The sequence below is a fragment of the Psittacula echo genome, assembly GCF_963264785.1.
Source record: "Psittacula echo genome assembly, chromosome: 8".
NCBI classification, from domain to species: Eukaryota; Metazoa; Chordata; class Aves; order Psittaciformes; family Psittacidae; genus Psittacula; species Psittacula echo.
The window spans coordinates 22,416,985-22,432,047 of record NC_137744.1 but is presented as its reverse complement, the minus strand read 5'-3'; the positions used below and the strand labels follow the sequence as shown (position 1 = coordinate 22,432,047).

Sequence of the window (15,063 nt, the reverse complement as noted above, 5' to 3'; positions counted from 1 at the left end):
TGGGTCACTATTCTCCACAGCCTCCACCTAGGAGCAGCTGCGTGCAGTTCAACAGGAAGCTGCAAGCCCTGTGACAAAAAGCTCGTGGTTGAATACACACAGTGGAAGTATTTTCCATGGCTATGCAGATTAAACGACCCAAGAGACCAGATACTGCACTGTTGGTGTAATTATCTAGATATAAGATAGAGATACAGATATAAGGCACCCAAAATACTTGTGAATTTATCTGTGTCCTAGTTCTATTCTATCTCCATGTTAGGATAGCTATCATTCTCACTGCTTGGCATTCATGTTAAGAAACAAACATACTGGCCAGGGAGAAACCATTCCTCACAAGCTGGGAGACCAAGAACCAGAACTGCAGGGCATCCTGTGACCCTTTCATCTCTTGCTGCACATACATGCACCAATTCACATCACAAACAGCATAAAGCTGGGCAAGTTCATGCTCTTCTCTGGGTCTCTGATTCTTTGCTAAGATAAAGTGTATACTGCTGACACTTCAATAGAGGAGCCACTGCAGCGTGCTAGGAAACAAGGGAAACAGTGTCCAAGGCAATCAGGGCATTCAGCTAGCTAAACCTTTTTGATCTACTCTGAATCAGCGCTCCCCAAACCTCAGTCTTCAGAGCTACAGGAAGCAGTTCTAAAGCTAAAAGTTTTACTTTGAGAAGTGTTTTTGGTAAGGCTTTCAGTAAGAAACTGGCTAAATTTATTTGCTGGTCACTCAGAAATGGAAGCTCAGAAGTGACATACAGCTTTAAGAAGCCAGAAATCTTTAGAATGCTTTCCCCTCAAATCTAATACTTCTTCATTCAGGTTCACAGATGGCCACTGATGCAAGACCAAGAGCAGACCTTGCCTCTTGTCCCCAGCAACCTGGAAAATGTGACTGAACAAGGAGTAAGGAAGTTACTCCTTTATCATAGACATTGAAGGAAATGGTGTTTGAAATGGAACATGAAAATACCTTGTTGCTTTTCCCGCTCTTCTCTACGCTCCCTGGCCAGTCTTTGTCTTTCTTCTGTTCTTAGAATGGAACCATCTATCACTGTCAAAAGGAAAAATGAACACACACAATTGTCAGTCACTTCAAACGTTCAAATTTAAGTAAAGGAAAAAATGAAAGTCTTCACTGTCAAAAGGATAATGGAGCTTCCCAAGAGGGACATACAGCACCAAAGCACTGCACACTCTATACAGAGAGAGAGTCAAGATGTAATCTGGAAAGTTCATAGGAAGCTGAATACCCTCCTTTTTCCCTTTTCCATTCCCTCAAAACAACCAATCCACTATTCTTACTAGGTACAGCAGAAAGTAGCCACAATATTAGAAGGCCCAATGCGTACAGCCAAAAGAAAGCCTGAGCAGAAGTCAGGTGTGTGAGAACACACCCATTCCAAAGCCACTTCTGATCCTCATTCTTGTACATATTAATTCCTGTGATCAAGAATTACAGGAATCCAGGACAACTCAACCTGAGAACAGATAGTTCACCCAGAATAACCAATTCAAAGTGCTGTGGGATAGCTAGTTGGCAGGCTAAGCAGAACCAAGATTCCTTAAGTCTCCGTAGGTATTAAGACTAAGATTTCAGCAAGAAGTGAACTGGTAACCTAATGAGAGCACAAACCCAACCCCATTTATCTTTGTTGTTATGCTCTGCTGAAAAGACAGGCAACTTCACCAACTGAACTGTGAGCAAGTCAAGAGTAAAGACCTTCCATGAATCCCTGAACCACTGATGAGGTGCTTTGTGCTCTGATGCCTCCTGAAGAAAGAGCATCAAACTTCTTTTTAAAAGAAGTTTTATTCATTCCCTTGTGAACCCAGTACTTCATTAAGAACAATGACCCTTAATTATACCTGGTTTAGTTGCTGTCTTTATTGAGGTCTGAACTGCAATAGGGCTAATGCCACTTTGGCTTCTTCTTTCTTCTGCTATGGCTTGGGCTGCAGCAACTGTGAGAAAGAAGAATTCCACAGTAAGAAAAGCTTTACAACCAAAACTGATTAAATAAATAGCTCAAATAAAGGCATCAATTTCTATCTGAGGGTGCAAATACTTTTATTAAATAACTATCCTGAGGCTGATCAACTTGTAAGGGGAAAAAACATGTTAAATGAGCCTTCAGACCTGGAACAGCTTTTCTAACACCAGTTACAAACCCTTATGTTTGAAGATGTAGCAAAGGACTAGAGAGTTTCCAAACTTGTATAAGGAAAGAAACAGGATTTAGCAGTTATGAGTCTGACTTACACTTAATAATAAAAGCTCTTTGCTACCATACACATATTTGCAGACTGAACACACAGATGTAACAGTCGATTAGCACTGGTAGAATCATCTTCTTATGAAGACCTTTCATTATTTCATGCCATGAAACAGAAAGCGGCTTAGCTGCCGAAAGGAAACCATTAAGGGATGCTTACAGTGAACTTCTACACTGGATCTTCAAAAATAAATTCTAAGTCTAAATTAAGACTCCAAACCAGTAATTGGAGCATTTGTGCAGAGACCCATTCACCTTAGGGGAGTTTCACCAAGGTGAGCACACTGAACTGCGGCTCACAGCTCATCACAGAGAAATGAAATGCTGGCAATATTAATTCTGCTAAATAATTAAATAAACCCATTATGAAGTCAGAGAGACTGATTTATACATCACTTTCCACAGATTTTCTTTATTTTGGCATCAACTTCCACTTTAACTGATCACCTTTTAGGGTGGGAAGGTGAAGTGTGACAGGGAAAGCAGGCAAGGTAAGACAGCATCACCCCATTTTCCTGCACAACTTTGACTGGGAACATCCTTACAGCAGTGCCACCTTGTCCTCACCTTGGCTGGCAGATATGGGGAAGTCAACTTGATTCTCACAGAGGAAGCAAGAGAACACACCATGCAATCAGCGAACACAAGACAGAAGTTGATGCCTGTCTTAAACATAAAAGGCAACCCACAAAAGCTACCTATAACACACCAGGATTTCAACCATAACGTGAAGGAGGAATGGTGTTACTTTAAATGTAACACCAAATTCTACAAGGACAGCTTTGCCAATGATCTCAGGCTTCCCTTTAATAGAGTAGGGCAGAATGCAAAGGAGGAAGGGTCTCCCTCTTCTCCATGCATTGCCATGACAACTAGTTGTGTCATGGTAAAAACCCTCCCTAAAGCTGTGCCCAAGAACAATCACCTCAAAGTGTTTAATCCCATGTGATGTCAGTGATAAATGCAGATTACAATCCTTATTCAGCAACTCTAAGTTGTCATCCGCAGCTGTTGCCATGTCTTGAATTCATTTTTCATTGCAGCACCAAACAAAACTCTTCCTCAGTTCCATCCCATGCATCTCAGAGCTCTTTTCAGACACGTCAAGAGACCAGATACACTGCGACACACTAAGATTATCAACTGGCAAAGAGAACAGCTAAAAAGGCTCACTGTAATTAGTCAAAAAGCTGATTCACACACTGTTGCATGTCACATAGATGGGCATCTAGCCCAAAAATGTTACCAACAAAACTATATATTCTCAACACAATTAGATGTGAAAACAGCCTGAGAAAAACTGGCCTACTGCAGGCTTTTCTGAAAGCAAAACCATACAGCCAGGGCACTTACAACCAATGGCACCTTTATAGATCAAGAAAGGACGAAAGAACACGAGCTGCTTTAAATCCCATTTCAAGTGAAGCCAATCCCAGAAACCCAGTTGCATCTTCACTGTCCAGCAGGAAGGGAGGAGACTGAGGGTGTATAGGGAGACAAGCCCAAAAGAATAAACTCACCCTACACCTACCCCAGGCTTAGTTAAGACCAACACTGGGATTTTGCCTCAACTCTCCAAGTTTAAGCATCCAAATTAACCACAAGAAGCAAGCTGCAATTTAAAGAGATGCAACATTCACCTTATTTTACTTGCAGAAGTAGTTTATGATGAGAAATCTCGCTGAATAAACCAGTCGTAAAGGATGCGGGGATTATGTATTTATTTATTCATTTAAAAACAAACAAACACGTGACTAATGGTCATGATTAGAAGGCACTCATTTAAAAATGTGTCATACCTGCAAAGCAATTAGGCAGTTCATCTTAATTAATTAAGGTTGCAAAAAAGTACTATAGAACAGGAAAGTGGGTTACGGAAACAGTACAGCTCGCAAAGGACACAGAGGTGAAAAGAGGCTGCAACTACTTAGCCAAAGGATTTTGTATGTCAGGGGTTTTTTGTATGTCAGTCAAAACAGTCGATGTTCAATGCTTCATTATTTGCATAGAAACAGGGCACTTACAAATTGGGAAGGAGCAGATTTCAAGGCACCTTCGTGTCACACAAGCAATCCATAAGGTTAGAATGAAAAATGAACTGGGGACGAGAAGAAAAGATTCTTAGAAGGGGAACAGCCATCCCCCCAGATAAAGAGCTCAGTTTCACCAAGCCTGGGGTCAGCAGACAGGCTTTACAGCCCTTGTCAATTCGATGGTAAATCTACAATATGAAACTGTGATTTCCTAACTCCACGTTCGCCTACAGCATGAGAAAACGAACTGCACACTGTTGTACCCTGCAACCTTGAAGAGAGATTTAGTTTTAATATAATAAAAGAAATCTGCATTTTTAATACATTTAAATATTCTTTGGCACAGATGCCACTTTTTGGCTTTTTGGCCTAGTTTTCCATTATGAAAGTTGCATTTTCTATACTGAAAGCAGCATTTTCCATACTGAAAGCAGCATTTTCCATACTGAAAGCAGCATTTTCCATACTGAAAGCAGCATTTTCCATACTGAAAGCAGCAGCCTTCAACTGAGCAAAGCTCCTCTGCAAAGAATTCTCCACAAACTCTTGACCAGCTCTGTAAAATAAGCCTAAGACTTCCGTAATTAAACAGGATAGCCCAGGATGGGAAACCAGTTAACAACCGTTTCACTACAACCTGTATTACTGAGGGGTGCCTTCATGGCCATACTCAGCAAACTTCCTGAAGAAGTCTCTTAGAGGCAAACATAAATCTCACTTCTATTCTGAGCTGCCCCTCCCACAGCAGTCACTAAAGGCTTTCACAGCTATAATTTGTGATCTGTATAGTGTGTGTGCTTGTTTTACTGTGGTCTAGCTTTAAATACTGATATTAATAAAAGTACAAGCCACACATGTGGCCAATAATACTATCTGTATTCATGCATAATACAACAGGTATATAAAATGGTCAGGTAATTTGGGAAGCAGTTTTCCTCCTGCACCCTCATCACTGTTTAGCACTACGTGTGGGGCCCAAGCATATCATGAATAAACCACGGCAAGGGAAGCAGCAGGAACTGGCTGCTGCAGGAGGCAACGTGCCAGACAAAGCTGACTCCCAATTCCACCTCCCAGCTCAAGCTCAGGCTGGAAGTCCCACGCAGGTACAGCAGTGCATCCCTCACTGAGCATGACAGCACTTCCCTTTGCTGATCAGGTTACCAATATGCCCTAAGAGACCAGTGCTAAAAATAAAACTTTATTCCTATTTCAATCCTTGTACTGAGTTAATACCCTTGGCCCTTGCCAAAGCTGCCAAAGGACCCACACAGTTGCTGTTCTTAAACCTCCTTAAGGACTGAAACAACTCCATCCCTTCATCTAGCAAGGTTTAGGGCTTCCATCTTGGTACCCACGACCCAGCCAGGCACTGCTTCCCATGCCAAAGCAGAAGGGAGAGCAAAACATGCTGGCTTTCACAGCAATCCTTCTGGTTCTTTTGATTTAATGACTCATTATGCAAAGCCAACAACCAAAACAATCCCAGACTAAGCCTTTGAAACAAAAGGTAGGAGGTTTCCTGAATGTAAAGCATTGTTGTGAATCTGTTTTCATAAAAGTTGAAAGCAGGTAACAAAAAGCCAGTAAGAAATCCATAAACCAAAAGTAAGCTTCCAAGCAAAATGCCGCTTGATTTTATAGCAAATTGGTAAACATTTTCATCTAATGCTTGTCTAGCCGATGGCAATCCTTGCCAGTAACACTGTTCAAATCCTTTTTCTTCCAATCATTTTTGTCCATGCTTTCAGGAATGATGAGGGAAGTCAGCATCCAACTTGGAGATTTCTGTGTGCTGTCTTTTAAGCTGATTTCCACTCATTAATTAATACCGGTTAAGCCAAACGGATGCAAGATCATGTCAGATGCTATCAAAATTGGGTACCAGTTTTACACCATTACTCCTTGTTTAAAGGACACTAGAAGGATCCACCCTCATATAAGGTAGACAACACCATCTCCCTAATGATGAACAGCAAAGCCCCCTCTGCATGCACTCCTCCTCTCCCTGCTCTCCCCCTTCTTTCCGAGTTGATCCTCACATCCCATCTCAGGGCTGCAAGGACTGACAGGATCCATACCCAAACACTGAGCCTCCCAGTAGGCACCCTCTGACGGACCAGCTGGAAAGCAGATGGTTCTCCTGTTTTGTCTGGGCAGCCACCAGATGGAAAGCACACGGATCTCCAGAAACCAGTGCCTGTTGTCTCTCAGCTTCAGCAGGCCTGAAGAGCTTCCTGTTGTCTCATCCTTACTCCAGGCCCCATTCGCACCCTTCCATTCTATATTTATTCCCTGCAGGGGATACCTGTTTTGTTACCTTTATGTGCTTTTCTCTCCTTAAGCCAATTATTGCAACTACTTCTGTACAACAATCTGGTTTTCTTCCCGATGTCTAAGGCAGTTTGGGACGGTTTCTTCAGTTCATCACAAGTATCAGTCCCACTGGAAAACTCCTGACACAAGCATTCCTTTGTGGTACCTGAATGAGCAGCTCCACAAATAAGTATTTGAGACCTATTTGCACGAATATAAGTTTTTACTTAAACATCCACACTCAGATTAAGAGCTGGAAACATTTAAGAACCCCCCACATCATCAACAAAACACACTGTATTTCCAAGAAGGAAGCCTACAAAGATAGCAATCTCAAAGCCACATTACCATATTCGTTCAGCCTAGGGCACAATCACAGAGGCACCAGGAAGGTTGCTAGTTAATTTGTGGGTTGATCTCTGTACACTTTTCCTTAGGGGAAGCACATAATCTAAACCAGACTTGAATGTAACACAAGCACAGACCAAAGAATCACAATTTGTCCTTGGAAGAATTGGCAGTCATCTCCAAACACTCTGTACAGTCAGAGATGCTGTATCACTGTCAGACAGCCACATTAGGTGAGCACCATCCTTAGTCCAAATGCTACTCTCTCTACGTAAGGGGAGAAATAACTTTGCCTTCTGCTGCATTCACTTTCCCCTTTGCCACGCTCTTCTTCCCCAGGGTTCTTCCTCACCATCCCAAAGAAACATGGAAAGGCTTTACATCACCCTGCACGATCCACTGTTTGGGGTTTTTAATCTTTCACCGTCTGTTTTGATGTGATCACATCATTTGTACAGAAAGGCCCTCCAAAGGAGCCACTTCTCCAATTCACACATTGCCAACTCTCTGTGAGCTTTAACTCGGATCATTTCCTTGTTCAACCTGGCATTAGTTAATCTGTTTATTGCATCGTGCTTACCAAGCTTATCTGCAGTGACTCTGCTTAGAGCTGATGTTTCCTGCACGAAGGACATCCAAGCCTCACAGTCCCAAGTGTGTTCATTAGCAGCCATGCATTGCTGCCCTGTCTTTGCTGTCTGGAAGCACAGTCTTAGTAAGACACAGCCACAGGGAAGCCAGAGCTTTGGAACGGTTGGAGCACTCATTATGTTTCCCAGTGAAAGAGCAAGGCACTGAGGTTGGGTAAAATTCTCCACCAGAATAAATTAAGGCTGCATTTTAGATGTAAAGAGAATTATTTCTGCACAGTTTCTGTGGGTTGGCAACTACAAACTCCTCTCACCAAGTGAAAAACAAACAGGAATTGCTTTCATCCACCTTGAGTGATTTCTTTGAAAGATATATTAGACACTGACTGCAATGCTGATGCAATATATAATGACTAAAACTCCCTTGTGAACCTTCCCAAGTGTAACATAAATCGGTAGTTACCTGCTTCTACATAGAAAAAATTCCAAAGTAGCCTAATACACTGGACTGAAATGAAAGCAGTTCATAGAATAAATATGGTCTTAATTTCAAATGGATTCACTGTGAAACTTAGTAGTTACATAAGTTAAATTCTTATATACGGGTGTACGCAGATTAAACACTCCAAAACTGACAGAATTAAGACACAGGTTTAACAGCTACAGAAGGATCAAACAGGTAAAATGGTGGAGCTTTAAAGAGAGTGGAAGGTTATTAGTACCCACTCTGATGTACATGTAATTTTCTTTCTTTAACAACACCTTCTGATGCCTCAGGAGTATGTGTTTTGTCCCTCACATTGGGCTGGTTTAACACATGTCAGAGCAGTCTCACTTCTTACCTGCTCTGAGCAGTTTAGTTCCTATTATCATTCCAGCCCAAGGGTCAGCGAAAGCTGGACAGACAGAAATCAGCATCTCTGCTTTATTTCTCCAACACTGGAGGCTGCCTTCAACTGACTCCTGTTAACCCTCCTGCACTGCCACTGCAAAAAGTAACTTCAAGACAAACTCCTGCTCCCATCTCCTCCTTCACATCTGTTTTCCCCATTGTATTTCTTTCTCTTATACTGCACTAGCCCTAACACTGGAAATCAGCTAACTTCCATCCACTACTTCCCCCTTTCCTGAGCAGCCTGATTGCTTTTGCTTGCTCCAACCATGTTCTTCTAAATGCTTTTGTCCTCTTTGTTTGCAGGCTGGCTATTGTTTAATACACACAGCCCAAACAATGCCAGCAGAGAACACAGCCTAGCACTACAAGTCACAACAAACTTGAGACAAACTCCGTGAAAACACCATTTGGAGATTTCTTTAGCTGGAAGGATAACAGCTTCTTCACAGGACAGCAGTGAAAACTACTGCTTTTGCCTTCCACACTTGATGAATTTCTTAATGGCAACGTCCGAGCTCATTCAGACACTGTCTCTGCCTCAGAAAAAGAGGGACCGTGTTCGCATTCACCCCCAAGAGACCAGCCTCCAGACTCAAATCAAATCACTGAATGCACCAGAACAGTGCTATAAGATACCAATAGGTCCGCAGCGCACGTAATGCAGCAAATGCACTAACGCAGAACAGCGGTGCAAAATGGATACAGGGCAAAAGAGACCAATAAAGAGACTCTATTTTTGCTTAATTCATTATCTACTGGCAGAGCTTTCAGAGAAATCTGAAAGTAAGGGGACACTTGCTGATGTGCTCTGGAGATGACTGTCCTTGGTTTTGAACGTCCAGAACCCAACCTACACATCACTGATCAGCACCGTGCTGCAAAACCACAGTCCTTTAAGAAATTCTCTTGACAAAACTAAGCAGAGGATAAACTTTCAAAGGAGTAAATGTGTTCTATTAAATATGTTCTTTAAGCATAAAGATCTCTATGGGATTTCTGTATTCTTGTAGCCAATCCCTCTTGGACTTGCGAGAACACTTGGAAGCTTTAAATCACTTGCCCAGAGAAGGCAATTCACAAGCCACTACAGTATCTTTGCTCCCTCCCAAGATTCAGGTCAGTGCATTCAAACAGTAGAGACTGTCTGTAAATTAAGAGCCAGTTAAGTACTCAAAGCAGTATTTTAAGAGTTCCCTGTGAATTATGAAGGCATAAAACACCGTGAGGAAAGACCCCTCGGCTAGTGGTAACAGTGTTCTTCAAAGCCAACTTCTGCTGTGGATCCTCCACCTAGAAAGCAGAAGTTTCCAACTGACTGGAAAAGAAAAGTAACTTAGAAGAAAACAAGTGTCAAGCAGCAGCCTTCTTGAAAAGCAAACGCTTGTGGCCGTTTCTGTACACTTTGAGCAGCACAGGAACACAGGATAGGTGTGCTGAGGCACTATGCGGGCAGCTGAGGCTTCTCTTTCAAACAGGAACACTTGGAGCAACATTTGATTTTTCTTATGTGAATCCCATAGTCCCAGTTCATCCCCAGCAACTAGAACAGTCTGGATTTACTGGCCAGGCATACGCGAACACATTGAAAGCCTACCATCAGTTAAGAATTACCTGGTTGTAAGATGCATAACTGGAAGCTACATGGCACTAAGTTATTTGTGGCAGACCAGGAATTTGAAGACCCTGGTTTGTTTCTAATATCATCAGTCAGATGCAGAGAATATTAAAACACCATTAAAACTGCATGCTCAGAATTGTATTTGTCAGGGTATCCTTTCACAACAGGGCTGCAAGTACCTCCGAGTATTTAATGAAGTTTAAAAACAGAGAGCAGCATTTGATACGCCTAATGACCAACCCAGAGTATTTCTTCCATTTATCTCATAGTAACCCAGGGCTTTTCTTCTTAACTCTTTTATCACTTTGAACCACTGAGAATTAATAATAACATAAGTACTGATACGTACTTTAAATACTCCTATCTGCCTTCTTTTTTTTTTATACACCAGTGTATAAAGAAGCAACAGTCCTTAATTCTAGTCACATTTTAAGGCTATGCACAATCAGGCATAGTACAAGCCACAGTATCTCTGGGCTCTCACCATTAGTTATGATCCTTACAACTCATTATTTGTTGGATACTTCCATCTGAATTGAAGCATGGAATCCAAATTTATCTTTTGGAATTTTAACACATGAAGAACTATGTCGAGAATGGAACATTCTGTATAAGCCATTTCAAAAAACAGGCTGCATATACACATGGTTTTGATTTTTCTTTCCAGCAAGGAGGATATCCTTATCTTTCCTGGATGAAATTGGAGAAATCTCAAGAATTTAAAGGTTTCAATTAGAATAAAACCATTTTTATAAACCATTTACAACTGCAAGTAGACTTCAAAACGTTAAGCACCTAATATGCAGCATACATCTTTATGAATCAGCATGAAATTATCCCTACTCTGTGCTATTGCATTTCCATGAACAAGAAGAAAATGAAATTAAGGCTCACAGTCATCACAATTACATTAAGTTCTCAGCCTGACTTGGGAATGTTCTCTCTCACCACTGGGATCTACATGAAACCCAGCTGCTGAGCTGTCCTCTGCATTGACTGCCTTGGCACTCCGTAACGCACTCTAACTTCTACTTCCACATGGGGGAAAAAGACATAGCACAGAAAAACCTTAAAGACCTTCAACAAAGTTATTAGGAGTTGGACAGAAGAAGAAACGGAAGCCAGACCTAGCAAATGCCAGCTGAATGCCCGAGTCACTGGGCTCACTTTGCTCCACAGATGGAACATGTACAAGTCATTCACACAAACACCACCAAGATGACAACTCCATGCCTTCTTTTCCTGTCAATTCTGCATATATGTGTTTGGTAAAGAAGCTACCAGGAACTGTGCTCCAGGCAAGGCAGACAAAGCCAGTCTCACTGACACAGGAAGAAACAACTGATTAGATGGAATGAAGCTGTTATTTTATCAGACAGCTTCCAACACAACCAGGCTAGGCCATGCAGGTCATGGAAATGATGCCTGCAGCTAGGTTTGTTAAAAAAGGCACTTCATTTTTGTCCCATGTCCTGAGACAGGTTTCCCAAAAGATCATTTAGGTCTTGGAAAGGAAGATATACATGCAGCATTTTAATATACTGTTTTGAACAACCTTCACAACAGTGATGCAGTATCCTAGTGGAAATCCTAGCTACAGTGAAGCTGGGCTCTGGCAAAAGCAAGTACACATTCCCTACTGTTCATATTACAAAGGACATAATCACAGATGTTAGTATTTCAGTGAAAGTAAAGATAAAACAATAAATGTAGGCTACAACAGCCTAAATCAGAGATGGTTTTATTCTGATTACCCATATTGTTCAAGAAAAACCACTCACTGGGTAAACCACAAGTAAATGCCTATTCCCCTCTTCGCAAATCTTGACAAGCTCAGCAGTGCTTATGGTATTAGAATAAGAGTAGAAATTCCTCTTCATCCCCGATGGATGATAGCAGCAAGCACGGATCACCAGAATGGAGTAAGCAACTGCTGTTTCTGCACTGCTGTTTCACAGCATACAATCATAACTCATTGCTAATGTTAAGTGATGTTCATGCATCACTGACAGAAATGTTAACTGGCTTCTAGTTGTAGTAGGAATTGTACTCTTTGTAGAATTTCTGCTTTTTCTTATCTACCTGAAGGAAATAAGATCAGACAGGTGTGTAAGAGCAGAAAATTACTGCAAAGGAATCACAGAACTGACACAGCAGGCATGATTTGGCCTGCAGAATCTTAATTACAGTTGATATTCAAGAAAGAGAAGCACCTTTTCTTTACTCAATAGTAGCTTTAAATGGCAAGAAAAAGAGTCTCTTTAAACTTCCCCCTTTGGCGCAGAAGTTAGTAACAAGCGGCACCGTGGGATTCTACACTTTCAAGGCCTAAAAGCCTTAACAAGCACCACATCAAACCAGCATCAAGAGGCTGGTAACAGAGAGGCTGAATGGCAGTGTGGACCAAACCAGGTTCCTCCTGCTGCCTTTTCACATCTCCAAACAGCCGATATCAGACTTGGTTGCTGCCTGCACCCTCTCTAAACAGCAGCAAATACAGTGGTAATTATCTGGCAAACTCCACTGTTAACCACGGGATGCCAAGGACCATTTCTAAACATCATTTGCTTTCCCCACAGGGCGAGGGAGTGCTACTGACAAGCAGTTAGGAGCAGAACTGCAGCAGCCTGTACACTCGCAGGCAGTACTGCCTCACATCAGCAGCGAGTTCATCCTCTAGCATGTAACTGCTGGAAATGCTTTTAATGTAAAGTGAAGTTCAGATTCTGGTTCAGTGACTTCTACCCCCTCAGGGGAAAAAAATCAAGGTGTAGCCTTGCCAGGATCCAGTGAGGGGCTTTGGTTTTGGTTTCTAACATGATGTGCATATTAGAACATGTGCATATCTAATAGGAGATGGAGCTCAAGGCACGCTTCACCTCTGATTCTGGGACTAAATCAAGGTCATGATAGCTGTCAGCAAATGTGGGTGCCCACTTTTAGAAGAGCTCAGGAGCCACGATGCAACTGCACCCAATGCACAAAAGAAAGCTCAGCAGTTCCAGCAGGCAGGATAAGGATCAAACAGACACAGCCTGTGCAGGTGAGATGTGCTATCATTTGGCCAGTGTTCCTTCTGGAGCACTAAACTGTCTTCACTTGGAAACAGAAATAAAGAGTAATTCAGTGCTATTTCTGACAAACACACTGAAGAATAAAGGCTGCCAGACAAGAGTTGTGCATTCAGAACCTTTTGCCAGCACTCTTCTTTATGTAATTACACAGGTACATTGAAAAGAATCAAGTAAGAAGCTATCAGAGCAGCTTCTCTACGTAGTCCAAATTAGTTTAGATCAAACCACACTTCTCTTGCCTGATTTTTGTCTCGGATAAGAAAACGTTTATCTTTGCTAATGGCTCATCCACAAAGCTAACGCGTGGAGATGTGCCATGAAATTATGCTTGGAACATGTATCAAGGATGCACAATACTCATTTATGGTATTAAAGGGCCTAAAGTATAAACAGGCACATAAACACACCCAAATCAAAGTGTCTTTAGCTCTCTTAAGACACCAGTTAAACAAAAAGTAAGGTATAAAGGCATTATCCAGTCTCTGATTAGGAATCAATGCCGCAGACTGCCCCAGCCTTGTACACCTGGGCTCGGAGGTGCCACCGGCCGCACCGCACGGACAAACTGGCTGCAAACGCTGCCTGTCTGCAGCGAACTCAGGAGCCCCCCCAAGGAAACCGGTTAGTTCGGACCGCCAAGAAGCGGTGAACGCCGGGCTATTGGGGTAACGAAGCCGCCCTGCAGCAGCTCGCTGCTGCCCACAAGCTGCAGAGGTCCCAAGTCAGCCCTTAACGCCCGGAGGAGGAGAGGAGGCTCCACCGCCCCACAGACCCTTCCGGGCGGGCGAGGGGCCGGGCTGCGCTTCTCCCTCATCCCACCGGACACAAAGACCGGCTGCTCGCGGGCCCCACATCCCGCTCCCGATGCCCGTCCACCCCGCCCCGGGAAGGGGGCCGGGCGTACCGCGCGGCGGAAGGCGACTGGGGAAGGGGAGGGGGGGACACCCGGCCCCAACGGCAGCCCCGGGACCGCCCCGCCGGGACAGACCCCCCCCCCACAGCGCCCTTCCCCTGCCCGCTCTCACCCATCTGCTCCCGCAGCCCCTTCAAGGAGGAAGAGGAGGAGGAAGAGCAGGAGGGGGGAGCCGCGCCGCCGCCGCCCTCCGCCATCTTCAGCGCCGGGACGCGCGAGTGCCGGCCGGGCAAAGGGGGACGCGGGAGCGCAGTGCGCACGCTCCGAGCCGCCCGGCAGCGCCGCCGCGGGGCAGGGCCGAGACAGGGCGGGGGACGGCGGGCGGGGCCTGCCGGGGCCCGGTAGCGCGGCTGGGTGCTGCCCCACCGCTACCTCCACCGGCGGCAGTGAGGAGAGCGGCCTGTCCCTGGCTCCATCCCCATCCCCATCCCCGTCCGCATCCCCGTTCGCCTGGAGCTGGCCTCCGGTGGCGAGTGGGGAACGCCGCGGAAACGGGTGTCGGAGCCGTCGTGGGCCCGGCACTGAGAGGGACCCAGCTCCCGAGGTCACCTCAGAGCACCACAGGGCAGGGGATGCCAGCTCGCAACTGGCCCACATGGCTGTGTGTGGCGGGTGATTTATGGCCCCACAACAACCGCAAATGTTATCCTGCCATTAAAGATGATGAATCGGCTCCCGATCACCTCCGGCAGCTGTCTGGGGTGATGAGATACTCTAAACGGTAAAGTCACTTGTCTAGCAGAGGCTCAAGCAGAGGCGAAGCAGGATACATCAGGTCCCAGCTTGGAAGAGAATAAACCCAGTTTAGTCTCAACTTGGATGAGTTGGGGATGGTTCGGCGGAGTTACCTCGATGTAGTTAATGCAGTGTTGGCCTGAAGCCGTGAAAACACACACAGTTGGATGAGCTCACATCGGTTGCAGCTGTCAGTGCTGCAGGGTGCTGCATCTGCCGGGCTTGAGTGGCCCACGGTCTAAAGGTGAGCCACATCCCGTCTATT

The 15,063-nt window shown here is 44.2% G+C and overlaps 1 protein-coding gene across 2 annotated transcripts in view; it reads right to left on the bottom strand.

Moving 5' to 3' along the window:
* Positions 1 to 14,292, bottom strand: part of MAP7D3 (MAP7 domain containing 3) — a 43,035-nt gene extending 28,743 nt beyond the window's left edge. For both annotated transcript variants that reach the window (XM_080624983.1, XM_080624984.1), the window contains exons 1-3: positions 14,176 to 14,292; positions 1,870 to 1,965; positions 974 to 1,054 (exon numbers count right to left, since the gene is read on the bottom strand). In XM_080624983.1, the coding sequence (XP_080481109.1) occupies positions 974 to 1,054; positions 1,870 to 1,965; positions 14,176 to 14,260 (262 nt within the window). In that variant the 5' untranslated portion in view covers positions 14,261 to 14,292. The remainder of the gene's footprint in view (positions 1 to 973; positions 1,055 to 1,869; positions 1,966 to 14,175) is intronic.
* Positions 14,293 to 15,063: the final 771 nt, after the last annotated feature.